This window comes from Zeugodacus cucurbitae, chromosome 2, assembly GCF_028554725.1.
Source record: "Zeugodacus cucurbitae isolate PBARC_wt_2022May chromosome 2, idZeuCucr1.2, whole genome shotgun sequence".
NCBI classification, from domain to species: domain Eukaryota; kingdom Metazoa; phylum Arthropoda; class Insecta; order Diptera; family Tephritidae; genus Zeugodacus; species Zeugodacus cucurbitae.
The window spans coordinates 11,971,892-11,988,311 of record NC_071667.1 but is presented as its reverse complement, the minus strand read 5'-3'; the positions used below and the strand labels follow the sequence as shown (position 1 = coordinate 11,988,311).

Genomic DNA, 16,420 nt, shown 5'->3' with positions numbered 1-16,420 from the left:
TTTATTAAATAAAATGGAGAGAAAATAAAAAAATACAAAGAAAGCTGCGCATTGAATTGGAATGAGTGGCATTGTGGCTTGCAACATTACACAACGGCAGCAAAATAGGCTGGTCCAAGCGCCTTGCAATGCGGCAAAAAAGTGGCGACGCCGTTTGCTACTGCTGACAGCGTCAGCGAAGGTGGGGTAGGTGTGTGAAACGGGTACGCAATATTGAATATTTCTTTATATTGTCGCCTGCGCTTGGCAGCGACGTTTATATTTACAAATAATTTTACGTATATATTACATAGCATAAGGAGGCATGTGACCTTTTTGGGGGCATATTGCCAACAATGGCGTTCTCTACGCTCATTTGCCGTCGCCATTTCGTCTTGCCGCAATACGTCGGCGTTTTTTTGCCGCTTCCTTTGATGTCAACTACCGCTACTATTTTCAGCTGTGGGATTTATTTTATTGAAATATTCAAATAAGATTGTCGATTTGCGGGCCTAAAATGAGATTTGGCTTTTAACTTTGCTTTTCTTCATTTTACTAAGCGCAACTTAAGGTTCTTGCGCGCCATTGTATGTAGCGTTATTTTCTGCATTCACTGGTTTACATTTTGGTTTTAAATCGCCGTTTTAGGCAGAAATATTATATTCTATAAAAAAATATAAATATTGAAGGCTCTAATTCTCGGATGGAAATATTTTTTTTATTATTTGATAAATTACGATTTTGGCTGATTTTCATATGCGGCGTATAGGTATTTGTAGTAAGTAATTTATTATATATATATATATATATATTTGGCGTAGGAACCGCTTTAAGCGATTATAGCCGAATCCACCAGAGCGCGCCACTCATTCCTCCTTTTTGCTTTTTGGCGCCAACTGGAAACACCAAGTGAAGCCAGGTCACTTTGCACTTGGTCTTTCCACCGGAGTGGAGGTCGTCCTCTTCCGCGGCTTCCTCCAGCGGGTACTGCATCGAATACTTTCAGAGCTGGAGTGTTTTCTTCCATCCGTACAACATGACCTAGCCAGCGTAGCCGCTGTCTTTTTATTCGCTGAACTATGTCAATGTCGTCGTATAAATCGTACAGCTCATCGTTCCATCGTCTGCGGTATTCGCCGTTGCCAATGTTTAGAGGACCATAAATCTTGCGCAAAACCTTTCTCTCAAAAACCCCAAGAGTCGTCTCATCGGATGTTGTCATCGTCCACGCTTCAGCGCCATACATCAGGACGGGAATAATGAGCGACTTATAGAGTTTGATTTTGGTTCGTCGAGAGAGGACTTTACTTTTCAATTGCCTACTCAGTCCAAAGTAGCACCTGTTGGCAAGAGTGATTCTGCGTTGGATTTCAAGGCTGACATTGTTGGTGTTGTTAATGCTGGTTCCCAGATAAACGAAATTATCTACAACTTCAAAGTTATGACTGTCAACAGTGACGTGGTCATGGTCGGGTAATGGAACATCTATTCCATCGTCATCGATTGGGGAATCGGGTTCGCCATCTCCTGGTGTTGTACTTTCACTGCCATTGAGCAGGTCGGAGAAGTGTCATAATCCCAATGTGCTTTGGACATCCGTTACCAGATTACCTTCTTGGTCCCTACATGATAATGCTCCGGTCTTGAAACCTTCTGTTAATCGCCTCATCTTTTCATAAAATTTTCGAGCATTACCCATGTCGGCCAGCTTTTCAAGCTTTTCATATTCACGCATTTCGGCCTCTTTCTTTTTACGTCTGCAAATGCGTCTTGCTTCCCTCTTAAGTTCTCGATATCTATCCCACCCCGAACGTGTTGTGGTCGATCGCAACGTTGCGAGGTATGCAGTCTGTTTTCTCTCCACTGCGGAACGACAATTCTCATCGTACCAACTGGTTTTTTGGCGTTGCCGGAGACCAATTATTTCGGCTGCAGGGGTATGCAATGAGTTTGAGATGCCGTTCCACAGCTCCCTTATATCGAGATGCTGATGAGTGCTCTCAGAGAGCAGGAGTGCAAGTCGAGTAGAAAATCGTTCGGCTGTCGGTTGTGATTGCAGCTTTTCGACGTCGAACCTTCCTTGTGTTTGTTGACGGGCGTTCTTTGCTGCACAGAGGCGAGTGCGTATCTTTGCTGCTACTAGATAATGGTCCGAGTCAATGTTTGGTCCTCGGAGCGTACGCACGTCTAAAACACTAGAGACATGTCTTCCGTCTATCACAACGTGATCGATTTGATTGCGCGTGTTTCGATCAGGGGACAGCCACGTTGCTTGATGAATTTTTTTATGCTGGAATCTGGTACTACAGACAACCATATTTCGGGCCCCAGCGAAGTCGATCAGCCTCAGGCCGTTTGGCGATTTTTCTTCATGGAGGCTGAATTTTCCGACTGTTGTGCCAAAGACACCTTCTTTACCCACCCTGGCGTTAAAATCGCCAAGCACGATTTTGACATCGTGGCGGGGGCAGCGCTCATAGGTGCGTTCTAGGCGCTCATAGAAAGCATCTTTGGTCACATCGTCCTTCTCTTCCGTTGGGGCGTGGGCGCAAATCAGCGATATGTTGAAGAACCTCGCTTTGATGCGGATTGTGGCAAGACGTTCATCCACCGGGGTGAATGCCAGGACTCGGCGACGTAGTCTCTTTCCCACCACAAATCCAACACCGAATTTGCGCTCCTTTATATGGCCGCTGTAGTAGATGTCACAAGGACCCACCTTCTTCCGTCCTTGTCCCGTCCATCGCTCTTCTTGGACGGCGGTGATGTTAGCCTTTAGTTGTATGAGGACATAAACCAGCTGGGCAGAGGCACCTTCCCAATTAAGAGTCCGGACATTCCAGGTGCATGCCCTCAAATCATGATCCTTAGTACGTTTGCAGGGGTCGTCATCAAAAGGGGGGTTTCTCATCCGAGGCTCGGTGTTTGTTTTCATTGGGGAGATTTTTTTATGTGGTGGGTCCCAAGCCCTACGCACAACCGCACAAGCGGGCTTCGCCTTCTCACTTTAGCTCGCCTCCAAACGGATGTCTGTTAGCTACCCAGGGGATACTTGGTCTAAAACCGGAAGTCGTGAGCTGCTTGAGTCATATGCAAAAGAATCGTTCCTGGCCACTCAATGAATGGCAATCAGAAACTTTCCTCACTTGCGTGAACTTCTACATATGACCCCATCCCCCCAAAATGTTATTACATAAATGTATATATGTATGTATGATAAATGTAAACATTTGTAAATATTTTTTAGACTCGTACATACATATATATGTTTGTATATCTATGTTGTTTGAAGATATATACATTTATACATGTATACTCGTTAATATATAAAATCCGCTGAACAAAGGCAGCTAAGAAGTGTGCCTGAAATTGACATATTATAAATGGCAAAAATGTCAGTGAAATTACTTTTTTACACTTCGCATGCGTTTTAATGGCAGTTCTTTTGGCAACGGACAAATATACATATACATATATTTTTATGCATCCTATACACTCAAATAAAAATTTTCAAATAAGAATTTTATAATACATGCATATATCTTTTAAATAAGAAAAACATTATTTTTATGTTGAAAAATCTATTTACATTTTTGCTATCCAAGCAAACAAACATTTTAAACTTATTTACATAAATATTTTCCACTAAAAAATTATGCAAAAATTTATGCATTCAAAATTTTTATTGCATGCCATGATTTTGACCATTTCAACAATATACAAAATGAATAAAAACACAAACAACTTTATGCATTTACATACTAATCACCGCATATCAAATAGTCGTGTAGACAAATAACCGACTAGAGAAACAACAAATACATGAAATATTCCAAATGGAGACGGCCGCACCAAAAATTTCCTTAAATGATTTACCAACACTGACATTTGACATATAAAGTACATATACACACACACGCGCAAGGCAAGTCAACCCTCATAATCCCAAATGTCATTAAATTTGGGTCAAATATGTACATACTAATGCATGTATAGTTATGTATGTGTGTATGTAATAATAATAATAACTACAACAATGTTAACTGTAGCAAAATTATAGCACCTATGCTATGGATATTCTTGTCAATGTTTTATTTTGGTTACACTTAAATACCGTAATAAATGAATTTGTTACGCGCTCTTAAATGTAGTACAAGTCATTCGACGCAAGCTCACAAACAAGCGAAGAGTGAGAGCTCCACTGAGTACAGCCAATAGCTGAGGGAGTGCTATCAAACGTATGTATGTATGTATGTATATATGTAGAGGCTTGTCAAGTGGTTAATGTGATTTGACAACGATGCATGCCAACAAATCCACATGTACATGAGGACATGTTTGTGGTATGAAGCGTCAGATAGAGAGAGAGGCGGGTGAGACTGTTAAATGGCCGTTAAATTGTTATAAATTGTTAAATTGTGTATGAAAATTGAGCAAATCTGTTGGGATTTCATATTTAAGTGGGGTTAATGTGGGCTGTAATGACTAATTAAAATGAATATAAAATGTGAACAAATTGAAGAAGATGGATATTGCGGTGATTATACGCGTATAGCTGTAAAATTTAGATGGTATATTGAGATGAAATTTTTATGTAAAAATATTGTAATGTAGATAATTATTATAAGAAAAAAAATGTTTAAATGTTTAAATTAACAATTTTGAAACAAAAATGTTCCATCAAGACCTCTAATTATAACTAAACAAAACAAGTATATTTTAATATCTCATAAACATTTGAAACAAATATAACAAAAAAAAAAAAAAAAATGGCGAATTGAATAGCCGCAACAGCTCAATTACGCTTTAAGTCAACATTTATGATTTTCCAGCCAAAACATAATTACAATCTATATATGCGCATACATACATGTACATATATGTATGGCTGCTATTATGCACCGCTCTTTTTTATTTACTTTTGTTCGAAAACTTTTCATCCGCTTAAACATACTTAAAAAGGCATAAATTAGTATTAAATTACATGCTACAACATCGACAACAACAACAATTACAATAATACCAGTGGCAGACGTCATAAAAATGCGAGTGAGAATATGTTGACAAAAGCAAAAGCCGCAAGTGGTGAATGGAGCAAAATAGCAGCAACAACAACAACAATAAAAACATTTAAAAAACTTATGAAGGAGTTAAACTCCACCCTATTCCACCGTTACTAAGTCGCTCTTGGCGCTTTTTGCGTGGCATCACAGGCATACAGCACAGCATATTGCTGAGTTGAAAAGTCAAAACAAAAGTGACAGCAGTGGACAAAACGTGAAAAAACACAAACAACAACAACAATAAGCTAACAAAGCGTAACCACATGTAGTGACAGCAACAACCACAACAACGACAGCAAGCAATAAGCAAGCGAGAAATTCCAACAAACCATTGTGGCTTTTGTCATATTTATTTCGTTAAGCTGGAAGTGTGAAACTTTTCGATTATTGTCATCAAATGGTATTGATCGGCTATGCAGCTATATACTCGCAAAAGAGAGCGAGGCAGCTATAGCGCAAGTGTAGATAGCTAAGGTGTTGTTGGGGCGCCTGAGATGGTTGGGTAAATGGGTTGCATGCACTGTCTGGCATGTTGGACTGGACGTCAGCATTGACCGTGGCCTTCTACGTCACGCTAATCCTCAATATGCCGTGCGTTGACTGTACAATTCAATGATGCAATTGTAAAAAAACGTCGGACAATAACCGCCCGCAGGCAGTGATAATTTCTGAAAAGCGTACACAATGTTTTGAAAAAACGAAAACTGTTGCGTTAAAAAAAGCTATGGAACCACAAATATAAAGTGATATGTTTTCAATAAAAAATGTAAACTTTGGAGGTTAATTGAATGATTAAAGCTGAAAGAGTTACAAATTATTTTTAAGAACAATGTTGAAAGGATTTGGAATATATTTGGGAAGAAGTTGTATATAGGGATGAAGTTATAACGAAATTTCCAAAATTTTATTTTAAAATAATAATTATTTTTTATTAAATTTAAAGCAATTTAAAATTAAAAAAAATAAAATTTACTGAAATTTACGAAGAAGTCGTAACAAAATTACAAAAAATATTTTTTTTCAAAATAATTAATTTTTTTAAATGTCACTTAAAACAATTTAAAATAAAGAAAATAAATTTACTGAAACATTTTAACACAATCAATTTATAAACTCAAAGTTTGTTCCTTTACAATTTTTTAGTGTTGTTCGTCTCTTTAATGTTCAAATTAGGCACAACTCATATAAAATCCGCTCTCAAAATTATATTACCGCGCGCATTACTTGAAATTAATCCAGCGCTAAAAAACATTAACTCCATCTAATCTAGGCAGTCTAGATTCAACATTTTAATGCAGCATAATTTATTTTGTTGTTTTATTTTACTGCCAAATATGTGTTATAAAACCGCGTACACATAATTACAAAGCAGTTAACATAAATCTAAAATTTTATTAACTTATAAATTACAACTAATATGCGACTCTAAATAACGGGTGATTTTTTTGAGGTTAGGATTTTCATGCATTAGTATTTGACAGATCACGTGGGATTTCAGACATGGTGTCAAAGAGAAAGATGCTCAGTATGCTTTGACATTTCATCATGAATAGACTTACTAACGAGCAACGCTTGCAAATCATTGAATTTTATTACCAAAATCAGTGTTCGGTTCGAAATGTGTTTATCGACAAATTTTGTTCAGCGATGAGGCTCATTTCTGGTTGAATGGCTACGTAAATAAGCAAAATTGCCGCATTTGGGGTGAAGAGCAACCAGAAGCCGTTCAAGAACTGCCCATGCATCCCGAAAAATGCACTGTTTGGTGTGGTTTATACGCTGGTGGAATCATTGGACCGTATTTTTTCAAAGATGCTGTTGGACGCAACGTTACGGTGAATGGCGATCGCTATCGTTCGATGCTAACAAACTTTTTGTTGCCAAAAATGGAAGAACTGAACTTGGTTGACATGTGGTTTCAACAAGATGGCGCTACATGCCACACAGCTCGCGATTCTATGGCCATTTTGAGGGAAAACTTCGGAGAACAATTCATCTCAAGAAATGGACCCGTAAGTTGGCCACCAAGATTATGCGATTTAACGCCTTTAGACTATTTTTTGTGGGGCTACGTCAAGTCTAAAGTCTACAGAAATAAGCCAGCAACTATTCCAGCTTTGGAAGACAACATTTCCGAAGAAATTCGGGCTATTCCGGCCGAAATGCTCGAAAAAGTTGCCCAAAATTGGACTTTCCGAATGGACCACCTAAGACGCAGCCGCGGTCAACATTTAAATGAAATTATCTTCAAAAAGTAAATGTCATGAACCAATCTAACGTTTCAAATAAAGAACCGATGAGATTTTGCAAATTTTATGCGTTTTTTTTTTAAAAAGTTATCAAGCTCTTAAAAAATCACCCTGCTGTTGTGTGAAAGTGAAAACAAAACGAAAAGCCGACAATTTTAGTCGTAAGTGCGCGGGCTTATCCTTTATGCTAACAAAATATTTTTGTGCCTTTTAATAACAAATAAAATAACACATTTCCACATTTTCACACAGTAATTTTTTTCCCTGCGCTCGCCAATGGTGTCTGCCCATTTGGTTCGAATAAAAATTGATCCTTCACCTTTTCATTCTACACAATATGTTGGGGAACATTTTTACACTTGTTGTCGAGGCATAATAGTAATGCTATAAAATAATCACGCTAAAATTTTCATATTTTTTCTTTGATTCTGAATAATTTTAACCTTTTTCGGTTATAACTAAACGTTTTTCTGTCACTATTTCTTAATATGTATATATTTATATATTTGAGTATATGTTTGTGCGTATTACTCGCATGCATAGCTAGTTGCTCCCCTCATCAAGCAGGTGAGCCCTATTGTCTCACATTTTTCTGCTACGATAATTTATTGGCCGCATTGTGTCATGCCCCTTCTTTCAGCTTGTTTACAGCCCTAAAATAATTTGGTAACATACATATATGTATATGTGTGTGTATATATTTAGAAATCTTATTATATAATTGTTGTCCCCCTGTTCTTCTTCTTCGTTTCCTTGCAATAAAACACACCTTCTTCATGCGTTCAAACGTTTTTTGTCGCCTTTTCTCGTTTGTTTTCACTTTTCATTGTTATTGGCTCTTGATCCTGCCCCAAATTCAGTTAAGCGTATTGTATGCGTTTTATAGCGTAACATAAATTATGTCAATTTTTTCTATATTTAGTGCTATTGTAGTATTGTTTTGTATTTTTTTTCCCATATAACATAGCAATATATAAGGGTTCAAGCGATAAGTGTAGATTACTGATGCATTTATAAATATCAAATGATTTGTGTAAATAATAATATTATAGCAACAAAAAAAATGATATCAAATTTTTTGTTTTATTTTGTTAAAAAAATTACAAAAATTTTGAAAATAAAAAAAATATTTATTTGAACAATTAGTTCGACTTCTCACAGTTTGTATCTAGCTTTAGAAAGTAAAAATTATTATTTTCAAAAAGTATAAACATTCTCTAGGAGTCCTTAAATTATCAATGATTCAAAAATAATTCACCTTTTATTACTTTTGCCTTTACGGCTTCATGAAAAATATCTTGATTTCGAACAATTTTGGAACGGACCACTGCAACTAACTTCAAACAGTTGTGTATAGTTCATCCATATATGTATATGACCACATAAATATGCAAAATATTCATGAATATTCCCTTTTCAAAGTAATAACCAGAAATATTGAATTTTTTTGCGCCGAAAAACTTTACACAGCCATAAATTCAGTTTGCCGGCAGCGTGGCAGCAAAAGCAAAATTATTTATCACTGCTGCTTGGTGGCAGTCAGCAGCATCATAATTTCTGCAAAAAAAACCATATCCCAATACCAGGAATTCCTAAAATTCGTAGCAAAAAGCCAGAGTTGGAGGAACTGACTTCATATGTAAAAAAAAATTAAAAATTAAAAAATTGGAATTGGAATGGCATATAAAAATCAAAGAATACCAATAAAAACAAGCGAATTGCGATAGAAACAAATAAATTCGATTTATACAGTTTTTATGTTCACTATTTGTTTTTTGATTTTTTTAAGGTCTTATTTTATTTCAACCTTAACACGAAATTTAACGCATGCAAATCAGCACAAAAGTAAATGCAAAGCAAGAAATACATACATAAAACACAAACATAAACAAATATACATAGATTTACTATCCCTTGTTGCATGTTGTTGTTGCCAACAATACGCTGTTGGCCAAAAGCGTGACCATTTCGTGTATATAATAAAAAACGATAGTGACGATAAAAAATGTATGCAAAAGTTTTATTTTATGGTTATTGTGTTGGTGGTGTTGTTGGTGTTGGTGCGGGTGTCGGTGCGGGTGTCGGTGTGGCAGCATTTTATGACACTCATCAGTCCAATTGTGGCTGTTTAGTGTACAAACGAGGTCATAAATTTTAAACTTGTAAGAGCAACAATTTCTGCGCTTAATAAAAAAAAAAATGTTGAAGGGTTGCATGTGGCTAGTGCGACCACACAGCGGGTTTTTGTATATAAACATACATATACGAAAACCAGAGTGAATTAAATTTATTTATTTTACTTATTTATTTTGATTTAAAAAATTTACCGTTATTTTTTATTTATTTATTTTAATTATTTATGTACTGTAATTTTCTAAATTATTGGCTCAACTTGTGTGTGCTCCCTGACTTATAAAATCATTTTTTTCTCATTTCTTTTAGGCGAAAAACCCTTCAAATGTGAACACGAGGGCTGTGATCGTCGCTTTGCCAACTCTTCGGATCGCAAGAAGCACTCGCATGTGCACACATCGGACAAACCCTACAATTGTCGCATCAATGGCTGTGATAAATCTTATACTCATCCCTCATCGCTCCGTAAACACATGAAGGTAAGTTTCAGAATTAACTTATAAAAGTCATAACTCCATAATTATAAAATATGAAAATTAAAAATATTTTTTTTTTTAATTACTTCAAATATGCTGAAATCTTATACTATGTATGCGCCAACACAAACTAACCACCAAATTTTTATATATATTATCCTCTCCTCCTCAGGTGCATGGCAATATCGATGAGAAGTCTCCGTCACATGGCTATGATAGCGACGGCGATGAGTCCTCCTCCTCCAGCATTGTGACTGGCGGCGCGCAAACACCACCATCCGCCCGTTTGAATGTCGACAATAACAGTGGCATCGGCAACAAGTCCTCACCGCACTCTATCAAATCGGAACCGAGTAATCATAGTATTGGTGGCATGCATGGCGTCATACATTTGGGTGCCTCGAGCGGTGGCAGCAGCTCAACCAGCAGTTCACATTTACATCACACACATGCGCTTCACAGCTCCAGCGGCGGTGCTGGCAATGGCAGCAGTAGTGGTGGTGCAAACAACAATAATAACAATAACAATCACTCAGCCAAATCACCAGCGCTACAATTGATGGCATCCTCAGCAGCGGCAGCATACTTGGCACCACCACTCGGACCACCACCCTCACTGACAGCAGCGGCAACACACCATCATCATCATCATGCGCAGCAAGCGGCTTCGCCAGGCAGCAGTAATGCGGCAGCCGCTTCAATGCTTGTCACCGGTCATCATAATCATCATCTGCTATATCATCCGGCGGCGCAACATCATCCGCCAAGCGATTGGTATCACACAGCAACACCGCCGGCAGCCGCTGAAGCAATGAATCCGCTAAATCATTTCGGTCATCATCATCATCATCACCATCTGATGCATCCGGGTGCGGCAACTGCCTATTGAAACTGGTGAGCCGTTCAAGAGAGAGGGTGAGCGTAAGCGTTTAGCAAGTTAAAGGCGAGAAGCACTTGTTTTGTGTAGCCTGTCGTTATGTTATTGGGCAGTGATTGCGACTATTGACAAACATGCTGTTATGCGCCGACCTATGTGGTAATCGTAGTGCGTGTAATCACTTGAAGTAATAACCAAAAGGATTAAGGCAACAACTTCTACAAACACACACGAACATACTTTCTTACAGCAGTTGTAGGTGCGTTCAGTAAAATTCGATCAGGTTTTAATATCTATCATCGTAATCGTATTGTTTACCATTTCTTAAGGTATAATTGTCGGAGCACAATATTTTAGCGGGCAAACTTAGTGCTGCCATAATTTTGTAAATATTTTTGTGGTTGATTTTGTGCTCAAATTCACATCAAATCTTTTCCACCTGCACTCTTGGTGTTACAAACAGCTCTTTTAGCGAATGAATACATACATCAATTTTTTCTGTACAAAAATATAGATAACATACAAAACTTCTCACCGCCGCTGTAGCGTGGATGGGGAAATTCCTCTAAAATACGTAAGAAATAAATTTCTGCCTTAAAATGTACTTTCTACGCCGCTTCAAAAGTAAATAAAAGCAAATTGTGGATTATCTGGCAATATACCACTAGTAAAAAAAATGTGCATACATATACACAAAAACAAATAAATAAATATAAAATACACTAAAAAATCAATATGTACATACTAATATAATATAAAACTACGTAACTAAAAACCAAATGGTGCCTGCTGCTTCCAATGACAAACACAAACATATGCTTTTTTTTATTTAAAAATATTAAAAAAAAAAATAAAAATGTTCTTTTCATAATTAATAAATAAATAATTTGTATAGCAGTACTCTGCGCTACCCTCAACGCCTATCAAAACACAAAATGCAGTACAAGTGCATGCACTTAGCCCAAATAAATACACGTATACCTTTTTGCATGTTTAGCTGGTGATTCTTTAACTTAGTACTTAGTTTTCGACTCATTACCTCCACAACAACAAAGCTATAAAATTAATAAGAAAAAACAATCAATAAAAAGCATAATATTAAATATAATTGTATGTAAAATTAATTAAGAAATAATTTCCAAAAATTGTTGTAATGTTGTAAATAATTTTATATGTATATGTATGCAGACGCAAATGTAAAAAAAAAACTAAAATAAAGAAATTAATTTAAAATATATTAAGGCAAATGTAAAGAAAAAATTGTCACATAAAAATGTTAAAATATGATATTTACTTAAAATTCAAATTATTGTAAGTAATGTGCAAAATAATTATATACAATTTTTAATTAATAATTTTAATTTTTAAATGGCTTTGATTTGATTTTTTTTTTTCTATATTATTTTTATTTCATGAATTAAAAAAGTGTTTAATTTGATTTTATTTACGCATTCGTTTAAGTGTCACATATAAGCAAACTAGTTAATAATATATTGTATTTTGTGTATAAATTAAATTATTTTAAATTGTTTATAGTATTTACAGTATTTACGCTGTTTAACCACGCATTTCTACACACGTAATCAAATATACATGCTCATTTACTCAAAAATACTTTCACACACACATACATAAACACATATAAATATAAATAAATAGTAAATTTAAACACAGTCAACATGTTATACTTATTTAACAAGCTACACATCTGCAAACACGCTAAAATATACATACATATATGCATATATACTCATACTAACAAGTAAAAAATACAAATATATATATACACAAATAGAGAAAAGCATAGTAGAATGAATGAGAGAAGTGTAAACACATTAAATATAATATGTGAAATGCAAAAAACAAAAACTAAAAATAAATTAATAAAAATAAAAAAAAATAAAATATGTTAGCTATGAATAATTCTTGAAAAATTAGAAATTCATTGAATAAATAAATTATTAATTCCAAATGCAACGCAAATTATTCGCATTTTTATTTCATGAAAGCATTAATTTTATTGTTTTTTATATTTATTTTTAAATATATTCAATCATATATTTTATATAAAAAATTCAACATTTCAAACATATATATTTTTTTTTAACAGTAGTGTGAAATCTCAGCCTTTTGTGCCTCCTCTCCTTGGACGTCTCAAAAAGGAAATGCTCTTTTCATGGACAATATATTATAACTCATTATTGGTTCATCTCAAATCAATAAACTAAAAATATTTTCAATAGTACATGGATAAATCTCGTTAAAGAACGAAGGAAAAAAGTTAAATTTGATTTTTTTATGTTCATTGAACAAAGAATCTTTCGTTCAATAACTAGATAATGTTATTTCAAAGAAGTGAACAAAATTTTACCAAATCGCTTCGAATCGTGTGCACCGACTTAAAAAAATGAGTTTTGAGATAAACGCGTTTAAAGTTTTAAATTCAAACTGGCGTGGCCTGTAGACGGAACTACCAAAGGATCTATCGCTAAAAATTTTACCCGAATGGATTTCAAATTTCTGGAGAATATTTTAAACATATTGTACTATTTAATAAGGCATTCAAAAATGACATTTTTTTAAAGAATTACGCCATTTTGTTTATTTTTGATATTTTTAAAAAATCGTAGGCCATTGCATAGAAAACTTTAATCAACTTTAATAATCTTTTTGAGTTTTTTTGTTTTCAGCTACTTATTCGACATAGATCCGTTGTTTTTAAATTTTTTTGTAAAAAAATCTTAGAATGTACCTTCTTATGTCCAAAAAAACTTCGATATATTCGAGTACTTTCTTTACAAAAAATCACGGAAATCGCCAAATTTTTCGTGGGTTACACTGGTATAGCCCCTTAACGGCGGTAAGTTCCTGAAAAATATGAGTGAAATATTTAGCAGAGGCGTGTCGCAGCACTCTCCTGTAGGACCCCCAGAGGTGATCTAGTTGTTGATGACCAGAGTATACTGTGTTTGTGGAGGGAACACTTCTCCAGCCTGCTGAATGGCAGTGAAAGTACAACACCAGGAGATGGCGAACCCGATTCCCCAATCGTCGACGATGGAACAGATGTTCCATTGCCCGACCGTTAAGAAATTAGAATAGCAATTACCCGCTTGAAGAACAACAAGGCGGCGGGGGCCCGTGGATTGCCGGCCGAGCTATTCAAATACGGCGGCGAAGAGCTGATAAGGTGCATGCATCAGCTTCTCTGCGGAATATGGCCGGAAGAAAGCATGCCCGACGATTTGAATTTCAGTGTACTCTGCCCAATCCACAAAAAGGGAGACCCCACAATCTGCGCCAACTATCGGGGGATAAGCCTCCTTAACATCGCTTATAAAGTTCTATCGAGCGTACTGTGTGAAAGACTGAAGCCCACCGTCAACAAACTGATTGGACCAGTATGGCTTTAGACCTGGAAAATCAACAACTGACCAGATATTCACCATGCGATATTCACCATGCGTCTTGGAGAAGACCCGTGAAAAGAGAATCGACACACACCATCTATTTGTCGACTTTAAAGCTGCTTTCGACAGCACGAAAAGGGATCGGGAAGGACCTCTCCGAGGCGTTCGATACCAAACGAGGTTTCAGACAAGGTGACTCGCTATCGTGTGACTTCTTTAACCTGATGCTGGAAAAAATAGTTCGAGCCGCAGAGCTAAACTCGGCTATAACCGCGTCAAGAAGAAGTGTCGCCGTAGTTCCAATACCGTTGGTCCTCCCCAGTCAACACGTCATAAATTGATTGAGTGCTTAATATATAGTATTGATTTATTTTTATGAGCCAGTTTATAATGTTAATTGCTAGTATTCACTAAAGGTATGACTTTGAGTCGTACAATGATTAGTCAAACGATATTTTATTTATGGTAGATGGGTCAGACGTCGACGTTCGATTTCGATATTAATGATATAGTGAGTATAATTTGAAATATGTATCGTGCGTTAATAAGGGTAAATACACCTCCCACGTAATTCGTTAATCTTCAGATTATTATATACATCTCATCTTAAGTCTATCTGCATAACTGCCACTGAATACCAGTTACAACAATAAAAACTAAATTACGATTTTATGCATAATTCGGCATGGTTAGCATTGCCGTATTAAATAACCGAATAGCGACAGGTTTTATTTAAATTTCTAATTTTATTTGCCAACACTGTCTTATCTCATCACTATGCAGTGTGGTGGCCGTGTTGCCCATTATTACGATTGGTGGCGATGGCATTGGTCATTGCGGTAGCCATGCTGTCGCCGTTAATGTGGCTGCAATTTGCTGCTGTTTTGGTACTTCTCAGATTTCATACGGTGCATGCGATTGGAAAATTGTGCTGCTCGCCAACACGAAACTATTTATGCACCAATATTATACCTATGCGCAGTTACACCAACATACACCTACATTCAAGTGCATGCAGTTGAATTTTCTACAAATCTGCCGGCTATACACGCATAGTGGATTGCCAGCGAGTTTTCTCGATTTCCACAATGCCAATTCCAGCGTTGTGTGCACCGGCGATTTTGTAGATAGACACGCCAGCGTCAAAGGAAAACCGTATGATTTATAACTTTTTAATTAACCTCCCAAATTGTTACGTGTTTATGCCTAAACTGTTGTTGTTGTTGCTGTATCTGTTAGTGTCGGTTTTGCAGTTTACCAGTTTACATTGTGAAACTGAAGTATTAGGGGTGGTCTCATTTTTCATTTGAATTATTGAATTTTATACTTGTTGCTTAATTTCAAAACTTTTGCAATGTAATAAATATTTTGGCATTTAACTTTTGAAAATCTTAGAATTGAGTAACGAATCTTAAATAAATCTTTTATAACAGTTATACATTTCTACGTTGTGTTATATATTATTTAAGAATCACCCTAATATGTATTGTCGATTGTTGTGCTGCGCATCGTTGCCGGCAAAACGAATTGCAGTTGATTTATTGAAATGAAATCGATTGTAGCGATTAGATGAGCGTAGATACAATACAATTTAAGTACGATATCGTTTCGTATAAACATATATAAATGCACACACATATGTACATATAAACATATAAACAAGTAAGCTTTGATTACACTTATGCATGTGATATGAATTCATGTTATTTATATATTGAAGCTGACCTATGATGGCACTGTAGCGCACAATTGTCCGACATGAACTATGGAAAATGCAAAGAAAAATTTCTTCGATTCGCTTATCTAGTGCAATTAATATTTATAGTTGACGCGATGGGTGCACGCTAGCGCAATGGTAGGTTTAAATCACTGCTTATATAGATAAGCCTTTGCATATTGGAATGTCAATTAGATTGTTCACTTGTGCAGCACAAAAAAGCTTAATAAATAAAAAAACGGGAACCTGTAACTAAAAGAAGAAGAAAAAATGTCAACCAAAAGTAAAACAAAATGTAATATATGTATTCTTAAGCAGTTAAATAAATATTTTGGAAATGAATTTTGCTTTCATCAAATTCTTAAAAAAAAAATGCAAAAAATTTGCCATCAAAAGGGTCATTTTGCACTTGCAATGTTAAGCAAGTGTTTCTGCGATTATTTAACTGAAATATTTTACTCTCCCTTTCGGTAAACAAAAGACTTTCGGGACGAACTCATATTTTTAAAAAAATAT

The 16,420-nt window shown here is 35.8% G+C and overlaps 2 protein-coding genes across 2 annotated transcripts in view; one reads left to right on the top strand and one right to left on the bottom strand.

Moving 5' to 3' along the window:
* Positions 1-12,749, top strand: part of LOC105212297 (pair-rule protein odd-paired) — a 41,140-nt gene extending 28,391 nt beyond the window's left edge. Inside the window, exons 2-3 of the mRNA XM_011184188.3 lie at positions 9,734-9,903; positions 10,073-12,749. Of these exons, the coding sequence (XP_011182490.1) occupies positions 9,734-9,903; positions 10,073-10,789 (887 nt within the window). The 3' untranslated portion in view covers positions 10,790-12,749. The remainder of the gene's footprint in view (positions 1-9,733; positions 9,904-10,072) is intronic.
* LOC105212298 (uncharacterized) overlaps positions 1-16,420 on the bottom strand; it is a 174,933-nt gene that overhangs the window by 117,626 nt on the left and 40,887 nt on the right. The gene's annotated exons all lie outside the window — the stretch shown is intronic.